At 37.4% G+C, this 20,352-nt stretch overlaps 1 protein-coding gene across 2 annotated transcripts in view; it reads right to left on the reverse strand.

The window, feature by feature from the left end:
* The window catches only part of Rfx6 (regulatory factor X6), a 61,440-nt gene extending 45,734 nt beyond the window's left edge, over window positions 1–15,706 (reverse strand). For both annotated transcript variants that reach the window (XM_008835791.2, XM_008835792.2), the window contains exons 1-4: window positions 15,444–15,706; window positions 15,095–15,251; window positions 11,781–11,904; window positions 10,343–10,404 (exon numbers count right to left, since the gene is read on the reverse strand). In XM_008835791.2, the coding sequence (XP_008834013.1) occupies window positions 10,343–10,404; window positions 11,781–11,904; window positions 15,095–15,251; window positions 15,444–15,660 (560 nt within the window). In that variant the 5' untranslated portion in view covers window positions 15,661–15,706. The remainder of the gene's footprint in view (window positions 1–10,342; window positions 10,405–11,780; window positions 11,905–15,094; window positions 15,252–15,443) is intronic.
* Window positions 15,707–20,352: the final 4,646 nt, after the last annotated feature.

Here is a 20,352-nt window from a genome sequence, read left to right on the forward strand (position 1 = left end):
GTGTTAGGCATTGCTTCAAAAGTTGATAAATTTATTATTATAACTCCTGTCTTCTTGTTTCTCATCTCTAACACTACTATCCCATGATAAAGTGGTTTGCCATGCAGACTACGAGGAACTACATCACTTTCACAGGTGGCAGACAAACAGATAAGTCAAAGAGGTAACCATGAGTTCAAGAAACATCAAAGCATGTCTATAATGTCTGGCCTTTGTGACAGTTGTCAAAATAATGATGAACAAAATAGACATGGAAAATAAGACCAGATGTTCATCTTTTCATCCCAGTTCACAGCCTCCTGAGCCAGATGCTTGCCAACCCTGCAACAGTGACCACACTGATCAGCACGGAAGCAAACATACTTCCAGTTTTTAAAATAATTTGATAGTTGATTTTGTTTTAAATTGCAGCATCCTTCAAGACCCAGTAATGATCGACTAATATGAATATGAATATTTCTTCTATTTTCACTATATAACTTAATAGTCCCTTATTTTTAGAAAATGACTATTTTTACTCCTCATCCCCACTGCAACCATTAGAGCAAGGCAACTCACAAACAGGAAGTTTTCACGTTTCTACCTGAATTCAGTACAAAGAGTTTATGCATTTTATTCACTGGTCAAATGTAACTGACATTGTCAACCCAGAAACCAGGGAATTGACTTGGTCAGCCCCTTCACCTCCACAGTGGAGAAGCTGCAAGTTCTTTTCCCATTAGTAGTGTCCTAACTTAGGCATAACGATGTGGCTGAACATGTTCTGTCAGTGCAATCTTATAAGGGTGCCAAAAGATAGGGAACCATTGGAAGAGAAAAACTTATTTTGTCCAAATGTATTAAATGTTTTCTGTGTGCTAGATTGTGAAGATTCAAAGAGGGACAGAAGAGAGTCTCTACCCTGGAGGAGTTACAGTCTTGCGAGGGAAGAAAAGTATGTAATGTAAAGAGAGAATTACAATTGCAAATTAATACATGCTACAATTGAAGCAGGTGATAGCAGATGAAAACAGAAATAGTTACCATTTCCTGGGTATCTATTACATATAAAGAACATCATATATATAGTATACATACATGACCTTAAATTTCCAATCTACAAGTAGAATATTATTTCAACTTCATAGCAAAACTTTTTAAATCTGATTTATTTATTATTGTGTATGTGTGTATAGTGTGTGTGTATATGTGTGTGTATAAGCATGTGGTGTGTGTGTATGTGTGTGTGTGTGTGTGTGCGTATGCACAGCACATGGGTGGAGGTCAGAGGACAACTTTCAGGAGTTGGTTCCCTCTTTCCGCAATGGATTCTGAGAATTGAACTCAATTCATCAGGCTTTTACAGAAAGAATTTTTCTGTTTGTTTGATTTCTGTTTTTTGAGACAGTGTCTCCCTAGGTATCCTGGACCACAGTATCCTAGACTAGGCTGGCCTCTATCTCACAGATAACTGCCTGTGCCTCCATCCTGCTGGGATTAAGGCAAGCCCTTTGTAACAATGAGCCATTTCATTGACGCTGTGATTCATTTTTAAGGATTATATAGCAATGTTATGGGTTTCAAGGGCAAAATTCAGGTCCACAATCCCACAGAACCCTGTTCTTCAGCAAAGACATTGCTTTTGCCCTCAAACTGCAGCTAATTTTTTATTAGATTTGTTTTTAAATGATATATAAACCTTATCATTTTTACAGATTTAGGATTGCCACATAACTTAAATACATGTATGCTTTGAGTAATGTTTAGAAATCAGGTTACATGTACCACTTCAAGGATTCCTTATTTCCTGAGGCAAAATGCAGCTAATTTTTATCTCAAGCTTACAATTAGAAATTCTTAAGTCACTCATGCATACTCTCTTTTGAAGTCCATCATGAATTAGAGTAGCACACAGAGCAAACATGAATCCCTAAGATGTGCAGTGTTGGTCTGGGTGTTTCATATTTGACATTTTATATGTAAATAAAGCCTTCTAGATTGCAAGCTTCCTATGACAGGAAGTTAATAAATATCTGTCAAATGACTACATGAAGACATAAAAAAGTTTAAAAATAACAATGAGCATAAAGAAACTACAAAAAGAATTTGCCAATTAAGGTCATGCATATGTTATGATACATTTAAATATTATCAGTGTAATTTAAAATTTGGTAGAGAGGGCTGGAGAGATGGCTCAGTGGTTAAGAACACTGGCTGTTCTTGTAGAAGACCATATTCGAATCCCAGCGCCCACATGGCGCTAAGAACTGTCTGTAACTCCAGTTCCAGGGGATCCAATATCCTTTTCTGACCTCAGTGGGCATTGCGTGACACGGGTGCACTTACACACATACAAGCAATACATGCATACACATAAAATAATAAATAAAATATTTTTAAAAAGATACTTTGGTAGAGATTAAAATATCTTATCCAACATGATAAAGAAATCTACTACCTCCCATTTAAGCCTATCACCAGCACTTTAAAACTCGTCTAAGGATTACTTCCATAAACAGCATGTGCAGTATACCTTGGTACCCTTGTTCTGTCAAACTCTCCACTGAAAATTTCCCTTTTCTTTCCTGGAAGAGAACCATTTCTTTCTCATACTTTGAAGCATATCTCTAACTGTGAAACTTTGTTTTTTCTCTGTGGCAAAACTAATCCCTCTGTCCACTAACTTCCACTCATGGCTACTTATCCCATTGTTGCCTGAGCCCTGTGTCATTGGTATCTGTGTACCTGGCTTTCCTTCCCTCTTGAACTCTAAGATTTGAAGGAAGAGAATATTATCTTTCGTTTGTGTGAAATGAAAGATAAAATTTGAAAGTTTTCAGTTATCCATGTTATCAGTAAAATACTGAGGCAAAAGCGGAAGTTGTTTATACAAATAATGTATAGAAAAGACACGAATCAGCATGCTTAGAATGTTATTAGCAATACAATATTTTGCCATGTTCACTATAATTATTTAGCATATTTCATACCTAGTTTCTTCTCTGGAGCAAATAAAATAATCTTCCCCTCCCTAATCTTTCTTTTAGTACATGTTATCATCTGAGTGATGATTTAGTGTCTTTCAGAGGAGAGAAGCGATACTACACAAGCAACTCTGTCTTCCTAGAGTTAAACATAAACCCCATAAAGCTAGGACGAGGGAGTTCATGCAGGGTATACACAGGTTTTTCTTCTGCCCTGCGGCATTTTTATAACACTGCATTGTCATTAGTAGATTTTGCTAAAATAAATCTTGCTAGAAAATGTTTCCAGCAATATTACACATAAGAACATATGCTAATGCATGGTAAATAAAAGTCAAGTTTGTTCACTGGAGGACAAGCAGCTGTTTTAATTTATATATCTCTACCCTTGTCTTATGGGCAATTATGGGAGAAATATTTCCAAATATTTCAGTTTTTAATCACCCTATGATCATATCAACATTTATTAAATAAAGTATATGATAAATGCCATAAAAATCCCGTGTGATTAGCTAATTTCTCTAAGAAAATGTTTGTCATGATAGCGGTCTTTCATTTTTTAAGAAAATGGTTTAGTCATAGGATCAACAGTTCTCTGCCTTCAGCTTTAGGTCAACTAACAGATCTCATAATTTATGAACACACAAGAATAAATAATTAATTATTGGGCCCATGGTACAAAATATAAGTGACTCAATAGGACAAGTGAAACTTGCAGCTCTTTTTCACAACTGCCACATTTACATTATGTCTAATACTTTTCTTCATTTGGTGATCCGCGTATACCAGTACTTATATTTCTTCTTTTCCTCATCAGGTCACATACAGAATTCCTGAAACATATGTTCCCATTGAGCTAGTAGCCCTGATGTTAGTTTACACTACACAAATGATAACTGATAAGGAAATGATGGGATTAAGTTGTTCAGGGACTTGCAATAACTTGCTGTGATAAGAGCAGCTGTCATATCAGTTTTATTAACCCACTAAATCACCACTAATAAATAAGATAATAGCTTTTGTCCATCATGTCTGAAAATCAAGATTTGGCTGATCAAAGTCTACCAGAAATTAAAATGTAACTTCAAATCAAACAGTCTATCTATTACTGAGTGAAACTATATTCTCTCTTACTTTGTTAAGCTATTCTGAGCAAGGGTGGGATACAGGCTCTTTTTACTCAACTTTGTATCACTAGAGGCTAGTCACCACTACCCTGAGAACTAGTGAGACGCTTAGTATAATGCTTATTAACTAACATTTATAATGGAAAGTTCTTTGATAGCAGATAACCTACCTTAAAATTCTTTGTACCTCTAGAAATATGTTTTGTACATCAGTTCATACTGAAGAGATTAATTGTTCCTGACATTCATAATCACAAAATATGCAAGAATGACTTTTTATTACTCTATGGCACTTATGGGATTTTTTTCACTTTTTTGAAAATTTAAATTGAGAATGTCAAGGAGAATACAAGTAGATGTATTCTTTTAACATTGGTGGTCATCAAAAGGAAGACAAGAAATATGGAAATAAATCCAGTTTCTGTCTTTGTGTCTACTATATGCAGAGCATGTTACTGTGGAGAGATGGCTCAGTGGTTTTGAGCACTGACTGCTCTTGCAGAGGACCCGGGTTCGATTCCCAGCACCCACATGGCAGCTAACAACCATCTGTAACTCCAGTTCCGGGGAATCCAATGCCCTCTTCTGACCTCCATGGGCATTACACGATATGGATGCACCTACCTACATGCAAGCAATACACCCATACACATTAAATAAAAATAAATAAAAAATAAAATAAAAGGAGAAGCAGTCACTACTACCCATTTTCCACATAGATTGTATGTGTATTGTGTGTTTCTCAAACTTGGTCACATAGATCAGTGCTTCCCGAACTTTAGATTGCAAATATGTAAAGTGAAATTTGAAGAGGCTTTGCTTCAAGAACCCGAAGAACATTTGAGGTCAGTTTTAATAACAGTGGTACCCACTTCATGCCCAGCACACAGAAGTCTTTTAGGTCCATCATCAACTTAACAGATATTCTGCTAACAATCCCAATGAAATAGTTGGGAATATTCTAGCTCTTCTAGGAAAATTTGGCAAAAATTGAACATTTACTTTTTAAAGCAATGATCATCAGAACATTGCATATATTAATATTAATAGTTTTAACATGTCACATAGTACAATGATTTATTTAAAATAAATCAATGGCAAATTCACTTATATTTTAAATTAATTCAATAAATATTCAGTAGCAATTTGTTTAGAGCATTATATTAAGCAGTACAATAACAAAATGACCTGTAGGGGATGGAGAGATGGCTCAGCAGTTAAGAACACTGACTGTTCTTACAGAAGACCCAGGTTCAAATCCCAGCACCCACATGGCAGCTAACAACTGTCCATAACTCCAGTTCCAGGGGATCCGACAGCCTCTTCTGTCCTCCGTGGGCATTGCACGACATGGGTGCACTTACCTATATGCAGGCAATACACACATACACATAAAATAAAAATAGTAAATAACAATATTAAAAAAACAAAATGACTTGTAATACTGGGAAAATAATTATTTACTTTGTATTTCTGACTCATTTGTTCATATTTGTACAGATATAAAATATTCTTAATAAAATGTAAATTTATGAAATATTAAACATTATCAGAAATAGTGGCTGCAAAAATAATATAATATATTAACATAAAAGGAATTTAGAGATAAAATTAAGAGACTGAGAATATAGGTTAATTAGTGGTACAAATTTGCTTTCATGTAAAACAAATATCTCTAAAATGAATGATTGGAGATTAATAAAATGTTATTAACTCTTTGAGGAAGAAACTAATATACTAATAAATTTTAAGAACTGTTAGATCAGTGAAAAGTCAATAAAATTATCAATTAAAAAGAGAATAATAAAAAGTTCAATGAAGTAATTGTTTTGTTGATTTGATTGATATTAGAAAGGAGTACACTTTCTAACATTACTACCCTTCAACTTCAGAGTCTGCTGAACCTTGATATAAATACCAGCATTGTTAGTGTGTAGTATCATTGTGGGTTTAGGCAAGTCAAAAACCTCCTAACTAGCTTCCTCATTTGTAAAACAAAGTAATTCCTCTCTCACATCATCGTTGGAAGGATTAGATACAATGAATGTGTATATATGTATCTGTGTACAATTCAATAAACAATAACTTTTCATTGCATTGCCAATTTTTTGATGCCTTCAGTCACTATTTTTTATTATAAAAGAATGATGAGGTTGAAAGCATATTTGCTCTGCCACTAATTTCCTACATTTTAATCTCATTTAACTCTCAGGGCAATCATTTAAGGTATCAAATACCCACTTTACTAAAGAAAGGCTGATTAATCTATCCAGTGCCAAATAGCCACCTGTGGAAGCAAGGAATTTATTCATCAGTTGGCCCAGCTTTAGCTTTAACCCTAATCAGTAGACTATGCTTTCTTTGATGTACTATCTTCCAAAATAAAATATAAAGATACCTTTTGGAAACAAAAACAGAAATGTTATCTGAATAATAATAATTACATCAAAATATTACAATTTCCTAGATGCATAAGCTCTATATCTTGCTGTATCTTTTGATATACTAGCTTACACAAGGGACAGTACTTCTGCCTACAACATAAAAATACTCCAAAATGTAATAGTCACATCATCAAAAGCAAATAGTATATCAGTAAGGTAGAAAAATTCAAATTCGTAATGTTTTGCCCCTGGGCATGTATATGGCTCTGAATTATCAAATAAATTGCCAGAAGTCACCAAATGTTGCTATATCAACCTAAGTACCAGAGCCTGGCTGTGTCACAATGAACAGGGTTAATGATTCATCACTAATCCCAAAGGCTCCTGCTGGGGTTAGCTGACTTTCTCTGCAGCCACCCATCCACCCTCTGGTGAATCCTGTTAAAAGGATTTCTTGCATTGCTTTGCCTCTGGGTCCCCTATCTTTCCACTTCAAACACTATCTGATCTCACCTCTACTTACACAATTCAGCACTTTAGAAATCATCAAGCTAAACTGAGCCAACTTTGAAAAGAAGCTAGCTTCGTATGGTATTTTATTCTTCCTTCCCAGGCCATAGTATCTTTAACATTAGCTAAAGTCAGCAAAGTAAGTATTGATTGATAATCAGTTATATATCAGACAACAGAAAGAATTGAAAGTAAGTGATGCAAAGTATCTACCCTCAAAATATTATCTGCTTAGGGAAGGAACTAACAAATGGCTATTAGGATGCAAATAGCTGACAACAAATCAATAGACTAAGAAAAGATTCAAAGAGGATGTTTGGAACACATTCCTTTAAATGGCTAAGATTTCAACATATATAAAAGGGAAAGGGTGTCCTCAGCAGGAGAAACAAGCATAAAACAATGACAGTGCCAAAGGATACAGGGGTAATAATTTAGTGGCAACATAGCTACATACTAAAAATTGAGAAGCAAACAATAAGATAGGAAAATGGGTTGAAATTAAGTCAAAACAGACCTTGAATATCAAGGTAAGCAGTTGTCTTTAAGAGCGGAAGTTGTTGACTGGTGATGGTTCAGTCGGTGAAAGTGCTTGTAGCCAAGCCTGATGACCTAAGTCTGATCTCAGGAACCCATATGGTAAAAGGAGAGGATGAACTCTGGAAAGCTGTCCTCTGACACATACTGTGATACACATGTACACATGCATGCATACACCACACATACACACACACACACACACACACACACCAATGAATTAGTGAATGAGTGAATATACGAACAAAATTTTTTAAATAAAAATTTTTTTTTTTTTGTCTTTTTGAAGCAGGGTCTCCTTGTAGCCCCAGCTGTCCTGGAACTCACTATGTAGACCAGGCTGGCCTTGAACTCACAGAGATCCGCCTGCCTCTGCCTCCCAAGTGCTGGGACTACAGGCGTGCACCACCATGCCCGGCTTAAATAAATAATTTTTAAGAGTAGAAATTATGAGCCAGTGAAAATGGAGGAACATAGGAGAGACATAATTCAATTTGACTTTTGTAAAGTCAGTTTAGAAACACTGTACTGAAGCCAGGCATGGTGGCACACACCTTTAATCCCAGCACTTGGGAGGTAGATCTCTGTGAGATAGATGCCAGCCTGGTCTACACAGTGAGTTCCAGTCCAGCTGGGGATGCAGGGAGACCCTGTCTCAAAAAGACAAAATTTGAATGACTAGGATGACTATTGAATGACTGGAGAGCCATATACTCACTATGAAAGTGAGAACAGGAGAGACAGCATCAAGAGAGTGAAAACAGTAGGACTTAACTTTCTGTAAGTTACTATAGCTGCTAGGCAGTAAAGCAGCCACTAGGCACAGGTACAAAGTGCTAGAAATGAGACTAGTCTTGAACAGAAATGTGCAAAATGTATATGGGACTCTGAAAACTCACTATGAACAAAACAAGGTAAAATGTTAAATTTTTATATGGATTTCATACTTAAGTAATAATGTTTTGATATGCTGTCTTAAATACAACTCTACTAAAATTAACTTCACCTGTTCCTTTTTACTCTTGTAGCTACCAGAAAATTTTAATTCAATATGAGGCTGCACTATCCTTCTGTTGGTCAGCACTGCATCGGTAGTTAAGAGACAGCTGGCCCACTAGAAAAAGAGTGATGGGGACAGGGCTGGAGAGATGGCTCAGCGATTAGGAGCAGTGTCTGTTCTTGCGGTTCTATTCCCAGGGGATCCAATGCCCCCTTCTGTCCTCAGCAGGCACTGCACAAAACAGGTGCACTTACACACATGCAGGCATAACACAAACACATAAAATAAAAATAAATAAATAAGTAATAAAAAAGAAAAAGTGCAAACATCTAAGTGTTAGTAGCATTAAAAATGAGTTTTTCTGTATGAAACAGTATATTTTAAAATGAAATGGAGATATTTTTTAAAGGTTAAGACCTCATTCAATTTTATGTCTTACAGGGGTTATACTGAATTCAATATTGTATAACTGCATTCATTCAACTGTGAACCTAAAAATTTACAGCCAATATTGAAAGAGATGCATCTTTGCTCTGGAAGTTGTTATTGAATATGTTAATGCTGTAATGAAATGCTTCTAATCACGTGGTTATTAAATAATTTAACAAAATAAATTTTAAAAAAAAAGAAAGAAAAAGAGTGATGAGAGGGGAGCTGGGTTGACCAGGAGGGGGCTGGACAGTCTGGTGACTGAGAAGCCAGAAGGAAAGTTTCTGTACTTATTTTAAAAGTATTTTCAGAAAGAGCAAGCACTAGAAAGGCACCAAGGAAAATAAGTAACGGCAGAAATGATCTGAAATTTTCCATGATACACTTGTCTGCTCAACAAGGCAAGGTAATATGCCTAGTTGTGGGTGACAGGAATGATAACTAATGGTAAGTGAATGCCCTCCTAAGAAACAGCAAAGAGAACCAGGCATGGTGGTATGTGCCTTTAGTCCCAGTACTCACGAGACAGAGCCAGGAGAATCTCTGTGACATCGAAGCCAGCTTGGTCTACATAGAGAAGAGAAGAAAAAGAACAGAACAATGTGAAGGTACAGCAGGTCTGAGTTGATATGCTTTTTCGGTGTGAAATATCTGGCTCTGTTTGAAACTGAAAATGGTAGGCAGAGGAAACATTGAGGAGCAAGAATCTGTAACAGGGTTCTGCAGAGATAGCTTCAAAAGAGGAGAAAGGCTAAGAATGACAAAAGGTGGAATGCAGGACAGCTTATGTTGTTTCTATTTACACTGAGAGATGTTTGAACAGGCCGTTTGTGTGTGTCATTTGTGCACAGGGGGAAAATGGGTCACTAAGAAGTGATGGTAATGATCACTTGGGTAGGGAAACTAGAAGTAGAGAGCAAAGCATGCCTGGGTACTCCCTTGGAGACAGGGTTTTCCTGTAGCCCCAGCTGACCTGCTGGCATTCACTATGTAAACTGGGTTGGCTAGATCTCAGAGAGATCTTCCTGCCTCTGCCTCTTGAATCCTGGAATTAAAGACATGCACCACCATGTCCAGCTTGGTCATTATATTTATTTTATATATTCCTCTTTCATGACACTGGTGATTTCAAAAACAGCTTAAAAATTATTAAAATTATCTACTTCACTTATTTCAGGACAAAGAATTATAGATATGATTGTTCTTTGTAAAATTTGCTTTTTAAATCTTATTCCAAGATATACCTGTGTGTTTTTAATTTTTCAGTTCTTATAGTTGCTAAACATCTACTTCATTAAAGAAGAAAATACCTGGTTCTACTCACAGATAAAGATAGTAATTTTACCTCAGCATGCGTAAGGGAGGAAGCTATTGTTTAGTCATGTGCCTTACTTTGAATGGCCTCTTGTTCCAAGTCTTCGTGTTGTAAGAAGGGGAAATTTCTGGCGAATTGTCTAAAAGGAAGGACAATCATTTTAAGTTTTAGAATGATTCAACTCATTCATAACCAACTAATTTAGAAAAGTACATGGTAAACTATAAGGGAATACTTAATCTAGATGAAAGATAGGTCATATACATGTTCATCAGAAATGCATCAGTTACCATAGAAGATCCTAACATATCTACTTTTACTTGATGTAATCTATCTTGAGGATTACTTATCAGATGCTCAAAATGCATTAGGAATTACTGCTATAAAGTAGACCCAGAAATGGTATTACTAACTACCATTCAGTTTCAATGTGTGAACTGCACCTTGAGATTGTTTATTAGCAGGTATCACAACAAATTAGTCACAGGCATGGCTGGAGCCTAGACCACTTGATTAGCATGCACCATATCACACTGTCTCTGTAAAGACAGGTTTTCCAAATAAATAAACTACTTTTTTAAAGTGGAAAGCTAAACCACGCATGGTGACACACACCTGTAATCCCAGCCCTGAGGAGGCTGAAGCAGGGGGTCATACATCAAGGCCTCCCAGGTCTACATAATGAGTTTAAGGACAGCCTGGGATACATATCAAAATCCTTCTCAAACCACCACCACCCCCTAAAAAATCAGTAAACTGCAGAACAGACTATAGTAGTCACTAGTTTCTGGACAATAAGTCCCTCTACTGCTTAAGGTCTGAATTTCAGTTTATATGAGATACAATCCTTGAGAAGCAAGCTTCCTACAGTTTTAGTAAGATATTCTAGATCCCTAGACAACAGCACACTACAGGAATTTTAATGAAGGTTTTATCAAGGAATTAACATTGTTTCCTGATTCTCAAAATGATATCAAATATGTAAGTAGTATAATGCCAATTCCATGGATTCCCATCCTAATGATGAGAATATTTTTTTAAATGAAAGAAATGTAACAAATCCCATCAAAAATATTTTAAGTTTGTGGTGTAAAGATACTCACAAATTAGAAGAACTATTTAACTAATAGAAGAAAAATCTATTCGAGCCTCATATGGTTGGACTACATAAATAATGATAGCCTGCATTAACAGGTTCACCTTCGCTGACTTTCGCTTCTCTGTGTAATCTATGCTATACTAATCTAACCTATACTCTTGAATGCATCTCTCCTTGAAGAGCATAGATTTGCTGAGCGCGATTGGCCTTCAGCTTACAGTCGATAGCCAATGTTCTATGACACCAATCAGAATATGGATATATAGGGGTTCCAAACAGCCATTGTAAAATCTCATTTATGCTTGTAGATCAAATGTCTTAACAGTCCCTAAAACAATTACTGAGATGAATTCGTTTCCATATTGTCTGACTGACATGTTAGTTGTAAGGTAGTATAGCAAAATGGTGTCCTATACCTTTCCAAAGGTGGCTGCACAAGCCGGCTCCAGTTTCTCTTTCCTGCAGAAGTCTAAATAGTGAGCATAAAGAATGCACCGCGGGAGGCAAACTCCTTCACATACTATGTAATTCTCTTCAAGCCTGGGGAAAAAATGCCAAGAAATTGGTCAAATCTTTCATTATCACTCCTCTTCTCAATGACTTCATGTTCAATTTGAAAACAGACTACATAAATGAGTTAGTGAGTAGACCGGAATGAGTGGGCTTTTGTTAGAAGAGAGGAATTTAAATGTGCTTTCCATAAAGAAACAATAGTGGTTTAAGGACTGAGTGTGCTCATTACCCTGTTACCACTGCCCAATGTCTGACTAAAACAGAACATTGAGCCTCAAAAATATGTACAAAGAGTGCACAAATGTTTTTAATTAGCTTTAAGAAAGGAAATTATCTTGGATGGCCTCATTTCATTTGGCAAGCTCTAGAAAGAAAATCTAGAAGTCAGAAATGGACTATGGAAAGGTGTGGCGTAGTAGCAGATCTTGAAGAGCATATGTTATTCTCTGGAGCACCACCCACAGGGAATGATGGGTAATCTCTAGGAGCTAAGGGCCTCAGTTCCACAATTTAAGGACTAAGTCCTCTCAACAACCAGTGACATTAGACAGACAACGGCAAAAACACCTCAGATGAAATTTCAACATCAACTAATTTCTTAATTTCAGCCTGGCGAGACTGTGGACTTAGCGCCAAGGTAACCTATCTAGACTTCGGACCTACAGCAACTGTGAGATTATATGTCTGTGTCGTTTTAAAGCGCGCACGCACGCACACACACACACACACACACACACACACACACACACATACACATGCACATGCACAAACGCACACATGTTTTAAAGCACATGCACAAACACACACACACTCACACACATACAAACACAAACAATACAAGGATTAATTTTAGAAGAGTAAGACCCACAACAAATGTCTGCTAATGTAATGACAATATTATGGCTAATGTAAAAAATCACTCCATCCTGGCCACCGTTGAAAATATTTATAACTCTTCACTGTTCGGCACAGTTTATTCTTTGATATAGGAATATAAATGGTGAAATTGAAGATGCCTTGTTTTTGAAAGAACATCCACAATATGAAAGGACTGCCAGGCTTTAGTCTGATGATGATTGTACACTTATTTGAATCTACAAACTACTTCTAAATCCTGAATAGTTACAGAAGACATGTAAATGCAATTGTTTGACATATATACCAGGGTAAACTCATTTCACATAAGCTTAAATGATAATAGTCTATTTACAGTCTTAAAACTTTTTACTGTGATTAGGGCTATGATTATCTAAATCATCTACTACACTTGAGATCTTGTGCCTCCATAGATGAATCTAAACATATACAGCCTCAACTCTACAGCATAGCTATAACTGTATAAACTTTGAAAATCTAGACAGATTTTCATTAAGTTTGCAATTAAATGTACTATGCTAAATACCTTTGTTTTACAATTATCTGAATATAAATCTAGAAATCAAAGCTTCTAGACGCTGTTCCATTTTTTCTAATAGTTTAGTGAGTGATTTTTGCTAAAATACTTATATTAATTTCATTTTTATTAAAATCATAATTATTTGTAACCCAAGAATAATATAATATTGAAGCATTCAGATTAAAATTGGGTGGACTCCTTCAAGACTTCTGATTTAACATACTCTCAGTACACACAAAATAAAAACTAAGGATGTATTGCCAGACTTTCAGGCACAAATTTGTCTCTGAATAAAAAAGACAAAACCAAGATGTAGTGTTTCAAAACAAATAAACTTGCCTGAAAAGAATTGAATACCTAATTGACAATAAAAATAGCAACTAATCAACCATAGTTTTTACTTCGATTTTTGAATTTTTAATGCTCACATGACAATCTCTAGCCTTAAACTTTTTCTCAAAATACAAGTTAGGGTTTTATGAAATTAAAACACTCATTTTTTTAGAAGAATGGAGAAATAAAACAAAAATGACAGTGTTTTATAATTTTTAAAACATGAAAGTTCTTATTAGAAATAGCTATTTTTAAAATGCATCTTAATGGAAGGTAAATAACACCCACCATTTATCTATTCTTATAAACATTGTTACAGCCATTGTTTTGCCTTCAAAATACTGAGTTAAGCTAGACATAAGCAAGCATGCTATTAGTTTTAGAAAACCTCAAGCTCGTTTCCAATCACTCAGTTTGAACTGAAAAACTGGGAGTGATCATTCAAAATACTTCCAAAATACATCTGAAATTAAAACACTTTTCCCCAGTTATCCAAATAAGTTGTTTATTAAATATTCCAGATATTTGTTCAATTATTTACAGTTGTAATGTGTTTGTGACTAGTAATCATGACACCAACTTCAACAGTCAAAGTATAACTTTAGAGGAATATTTGTTTCATATTTCAGAGGCTTGTAAAGCTTCAAGCACACAATTACAGAATTTCAGTCTATGTATATTGGAATGTAATGTTTAAATAAATAAAAATATACTAGCATTATAGATTCTATTTTTTTCCTTAGGCTTAGAATATATTATAAATAGATAAATTATAAGATTTAGTACTTGGAATTTGGGAGAGAAATTTATGCCTCTTTCTTCACAGTATGTAAGAAAGTTTAATACTATGGTCTTACATTAGATCTCTCTTTCATTTTGATAAATATTAAAATGTTCTTTATATGTAGAAGGTCTACTGATAATCTCTTGTTTTAAAAGATTTTACAAGATCCAGTTTGTGATATTTCACTATAGTAAAACATATGAGAGATAGTATAAAATTGAACAATTATTTAGTAGTGATGCCCTACTGAGTTTTCCATTTTGTGCTTCTGACACAGTCCATCTGTTTTATGACCAACACAGTGTTTCTAATCTGTCCTCATGTAGTTTAAGGCAAGGTTAACATCCTTCCACCTTTTGTTGTTTTGAAAGATCATGTCTCATGAACATAAAAGTAACCAAATAACAAATATGTTATAGCTGAAATGATTCCATGTTAAGTAAATAATCATAGAAAAATAATAATTGCTTACATTGGAAGAAATTGTAGTTTTAGTCAATAATATTTCCCGAATCAATTTTCATCAAGACCAAAATATATCACTATGCTAATAGGCAATTGAAAAAAAGTAGATAAATTTCTAATTGGCCTTTTAAATTTGTCAAAAAAGTTTCAGGGATAAACAACTTGTGCAAAGCCAAGGTCCTAAAGACCTGGCTTGTGAACTCAGCAGGTGCATAAACTGGCTGGTGGGCCTGTCTTACCACTGAAGCGTGAGCTGAGTCTGCTTCTTCTTGTCCTTCATGATCTGCGTGATGGTCTTCTTCTGAGAGAGCTCTTGGTTGGCTGCTTTGATTTTGCTCTCGTGATGGTCTACATCCTCTTCTTCAGAAGAAAAGTTACCGTTGCTTAAATGCATTTCTGATGGCAAGTTTAAGGAGCGACAAAGAACAGAATACGCAATCAGTTCAGCAACCTCTAAATCGGCCTCCTTTTCGTTACATGGGGTACCCAATAGAGAGTTGTTAGCAAACATTCTCCTGGTGAGATAAAATGGGTGCGACAGACCATCCTACTGATATGTACAGTTGGTCGAGCGATCGCTCTACTCACCTGATTTCACTCCCACCGGCAGCTCCAGGTCGCCCCCTTTCTCCCCGCTGACCTGCGTACCCCCAGGCTGAGTTTGCAGGTACGCTCTGTCTTCAGGGTAGGTGAGCAAGCCCTTGTCCAAGAGCTGCACGCAGCACTCCTCTGAGATCTCCGAGGAAAGTTGGGGCAAAGGCTGCGCTTGCAGAAAGGCGTCCTCCAGCTCCCGGACCTTGGCCATCCTCTTGCTGCCCAGACCTCGGCACCCGCCTGGCGGGGCTCCTGTGGAGCCCGGAGTCCTGGGCGGAGCGGGGCGGGGCTGGGGACCTGTGGCCGCGGGGTGGGAGCAGCAGACTCCGGAGCCCCTGGATGGCTGAAGGACTCTGTTACAGCTCTGGCCACACTGCCTTTCTCCACCAAACTCCCCTCCCCTCTGGGCAGATGCTCACTCCAAGCTCACTTCCTCACCTGCCTGCGTCACGCCCTGAGCCCTGAGTCCCTCTCCTCCTCATTACTTTTCTCTCATCTTGCACTAGGCCCAGGATTGCTTTGCTCACCCCGAACTTCAAGAAAGATCCCAGAAAGTTTAATTCTCCCTCACTGAGGGACTAGCAGCTTCGACTGCCCCCCTCCCATCTCTATTCTCAGGAGACCTGAGACACCTGCCAAGGCAGCCTTGACTCTACAAGCCTCACTCCTGGGGAAGGAACACCCGGAGTCTTTGCCAGTCTTTGCACAGCCTGGTTAGATGTACCTACTTTCAAAATAATGCGAGGCTTGATGAGCAGTCTTTTCAGGAGGACAGAGCCCATCACATCACACACTGCTCTGCCTTTAGGCACACACTGGCTTGGACACTTGGGCTTCATGGCCTCTAAACTGTGTCCCTGAGCTTGGAGAAAAAGATACTTTCTCATTCTCACTCCTATTTACATCCCCTAGCTTCTGCCAAACAGTAATGCAAAGGATATTTATTTAAATTAATAACTGTCCAGCATGGTGGTGCACAGTCTTTAACCCCAGTACTCAGAGGCAGAGGCAGGTGGATCTCTGTGAAATGGAGGCCAGCCTGGTCTACATAGTGAGTTCCAGGCCAGCTGGAGCTACAGAGAGACCCTGTCCTGAAAAGACGAGAGAGAGAGAGAGAGAGAGAGAGAGAGAGAGAGAGAGAGAGTATTAATAACATTCCAATCCAAAATGACAAGTCATGCTTGGTTAAAAATCAGTTGGATTTTCTTTAAGGAAGAGCACTGGGTGGAGATGGGAATCTGTTGCTCCCTGAAACATGACCTTCTTCATTTAACCCTCTGTTCTTTTGATAAACAGATCTGCTAGCGGGGATAGGATCCTGCTTTGAATCCCATCGCTTCATCACACCAACCCTGCAACTTCTTTGGAAGCAACAGAAAGAGATATTACCTTTGAGCTTTATAATAAATCAAACACACACAGACACACACATACACAATGAGATCCAAAGTTGTGAATGATGGGAAATCAGTTATGGAGAGCACCATCTTATCAAAGCAGTTAAAAACTATAGCTGTATTTAAAGCTTCCCCATTTAAGCACCACTTGTTGGAAAGGTATGGCCTCTCTATCACAGCTCTTCTTATGTAGTACCTGTCACTGCTGGACTCGGGTTAGAGCCACTTGCTCACACACCTATAGTTCTGAGGTTTTTACCTAGACAGCTTGGCATGCTAGTCTTCACCACTAAGGCCTCTGGAAGCCTCAGAGTCTGCTTACTGCTTAGGGCTTAGTTCTTTAGTACTAAGGTTCAGAATGTACTGCCTTCACAGAGACACTCTTGAGTACATTCTGCAATGGAGTCTTTGTATTCACAAAGGCTATCTATTCATGTCACATATGCAGGAGAAAAATGTTCAGAAAAAAATACTGGAATTTCTTCTTTAATTTCTTAAAATATTGACCACTGATATCCAAGAAGTGTGTTTGTGTAAGTCATACAGACACTAAGTGAATATTTGGCAATTTTCCAATTGAACCGATCAATAGAAATGGCAACTAAGATCATATAAGGACCTAAATAAATGTTTGGCCTTAATTTTAAATAAACTGCTCTACAAAATACCATCAAAGTTCTTTATGCTTTTCTTCAGAAATAAGGGAGATGAATGGGCATATAACAAGTAAAGGTATTAAGTCAGTAATCAGTAACCTTTCAACATAAGAAAGCCTAAGACGAGATGGCTTCAATACTGAATGACATCAAAAGTTTAAAGAATTAGTATCTCAACCTTATGGGATGTAGCAAAAGCAGTTCTCAGGAGAAGGGCAAGTCTGTTGTCATCCTAAATTGCCACTTGTGATTATAATAGCCTCCCTTTTCCATGGGATGTGTTCTAAGTCCCCTAGTGGATATTTGAAACTGTTGACAGTACCAAACTCTGTATATATTTGTGTTCTCTATGTACCCCACAGTGTTGCCATTTAGAACCAAAGCCAATCTGCCCTCCTATGGTCTACACCCTAGTGCCCCCTCTGCCTCACTGCGCTTGCATTTGAGGCATGATTAAGTAAAATTAGGGTTAGTAGAGTTCAAGAAGTACAGGTACTCCAATGATCCATCTGATAAGCCAGAGAGCTACCAGAGATCAGGGTGCATTTGCAATGCAGAGCAGACCTGCTAGGTAAAAGGATGCTTCATGTCCCCCCCACAAAAGCTGTGAAGGACTCATTATATTACTCACAACAATGAGCAATTTGAAACTTCTGAGTATTTGTTCCTGGAATTTTCCATGTAATATTATTAGACTGTGATTTACCACAGATAACTGCTAATATGGAAAGCGAAATCTTGGATAAACAGAGACTCCTCTGTTATAATTAATTTGAGCTCATGAGACCAAAGCTTCAGAAAAATTGTCTTCATGACTAAAGGCATCACATCCAAGAGAGAAGGAAAAGACTCTAGAGTCAACCTTTTGCATCCATTCTCACTGTAACTTAATTTTCTATGCTTGTTTCTTTCTCTTTAAAGTGGAAAAATAGTGTCTATTTGTAATAGACCATACGAATACTCTGCTCAGATCCCTGGATTCCCTTTACTTTTTCAGGGCGCCCCTCCCTGACTTCTGTCTCTTTTTATTTCCAATAATCGGGCCATGGTCACAACCTGATAGCACTTGAGACTCTTACTTGAAAGAACTGCCTTTGCTCTCCTGACCACTGCTGCCCGTAGGAAGAGAGCCTCTTCTGTTTGCATACTCGGCAATGGCTGATGATTAAGGAAGCTAAAAGCTCAATTCCTTGACCTCATAGTGGGTCAATCCAGGGTGCAATTTACAACCAGTAGCTTTGTGTGGGTCAGACTGAAGCCATGCTTCACTAGACAATCCTGGGTCCTGACCTTGTTTCACTTCGTCCCATCTCCTCTTCCGCTGCCCTTATCTGCTTGCTGTGGAAACGCTTCTTAAAATCACTTCTGTAGATGAATAATGACTCAGACTTCACTGACATCAAATGCCACATTAGGGGTTTGATATAAGAACTAAATGAAATGCTACAAAGAACAATCGAACAAAGTAACTTCTCAATAAAAGCTATTCATTTGTTATTCTAAAACTTTAGATTCCTTTTTGTCATAGACAAAGAAAATTTCTATTTCATTGCAAAAGACTGAGATAATCTGTCTTGCTTTGACTATTTCTGGATATGGTAGTCTAGAGTGATCGCACGCTATGAAGCTTTCCTCTGAAAGTTTGTGTCTTCTCCTGCCTTTCTTTCTGCTCACCAAGATTACTAAATAAAGAACCTACTTTCAAGAAAAAGTAGGGTCAGTTTACAAACCTAACAACAGAACAGTCGACTACATGACATAAATATTGATCCTAATGATGACTTATCTTGATTGGCAGCTTGAAAGACATGTAAAAGGGAGCTTTTGAGTGTATTCGTGAGAGTGTCCTCAGAGGCAGCTGATGTGTGGGTAAGTAGACTGAGGACTACGGCACTGCATGGTGCATCCTCCAGTGTGTGGGTGGAAGCAGGGAGAGCAGAGAGAACAAACAGGAAGAAGGTGGAAACACGCATGTAAATGCTCAACCATTCCCGAGCCATTGTACTTTTTGCAGGTGCTGTTGTCCTTGGGTATAAGATTTTAGATTCTTCAGCCTTTGAACATGAACTTGTTCAGTACCTCTCTAGAATTCCAAGGCTTCCCCCTCAGGCTGCCACTGCATGTTGGCCCCTCTTTCAGGTTCTGAGGCTTCCAGCTTCTTGAATTAAACAGGTCTAGTCTCCCTGGTTCTCCGATCTACAGTTGGCCTTTGTGGATCTATTCAGACTACAATTATATATGCTCACCCAATAAATCCTCTCATAATAATGTATATTGTACTTGTTTTTTCTGGAGATGCAATATATAATTTTTTGACAAGGGCACAAAGACTAACAAGAAAAGAAAATATTTTCAACAAACATTACTAAAACATCATAAAATAATGAATTTAGAAGTTACTTCATAGAACCTATAGAAATTAAATTGGACCAAAGATCTAAATATAAGTGGTACAATTATACAACTCTATATAATGACTTTGGGTTTGGCCTAGGTTTTTTAAATATGATAAAATGTAAGCAATAAAAGAAAAAAATAGATAAATTGGATTCCATCAAAATGTGTGCATCCAAAGTTTATCCCCCCAGAATGGAAAACTTGGGGCTGGAGAGATGGTTCGGTGGTTCAGAGTATGTACTGCTCTTCCAGAGGATCCATCTGGAAGTTCAGTTCCCACCAGGTATGGTGGGTGGCTTACAACCACTTGTAATTCCAGCTCCAGATCCAGGGGATCCAATGCCCTCTCCTGGCTTCCATGGGCACCTACATATACACACAGAGATGCATACATATACAAATATACATAAATACTTTTTTGGCCTTTTTTTTTTTTTGAGACAGGGTCTCTCT

The sequence above is a fragment of the Nannospalax galili genome, unplaced genomic scaffold (assembly GCF_000622305.1).
Source record: "Nannospalax galili isolate Female #2095 unplaced genomic scaffold, S.galili_v1.0 scaffold417, whole genome shotgun sequence".
Lineage (NCBI taxonomy): Eukaryota > Metazoa > Chordata > Mammalia > Rodentia > Spalacidae > Nannospalax > Nannospalax galili.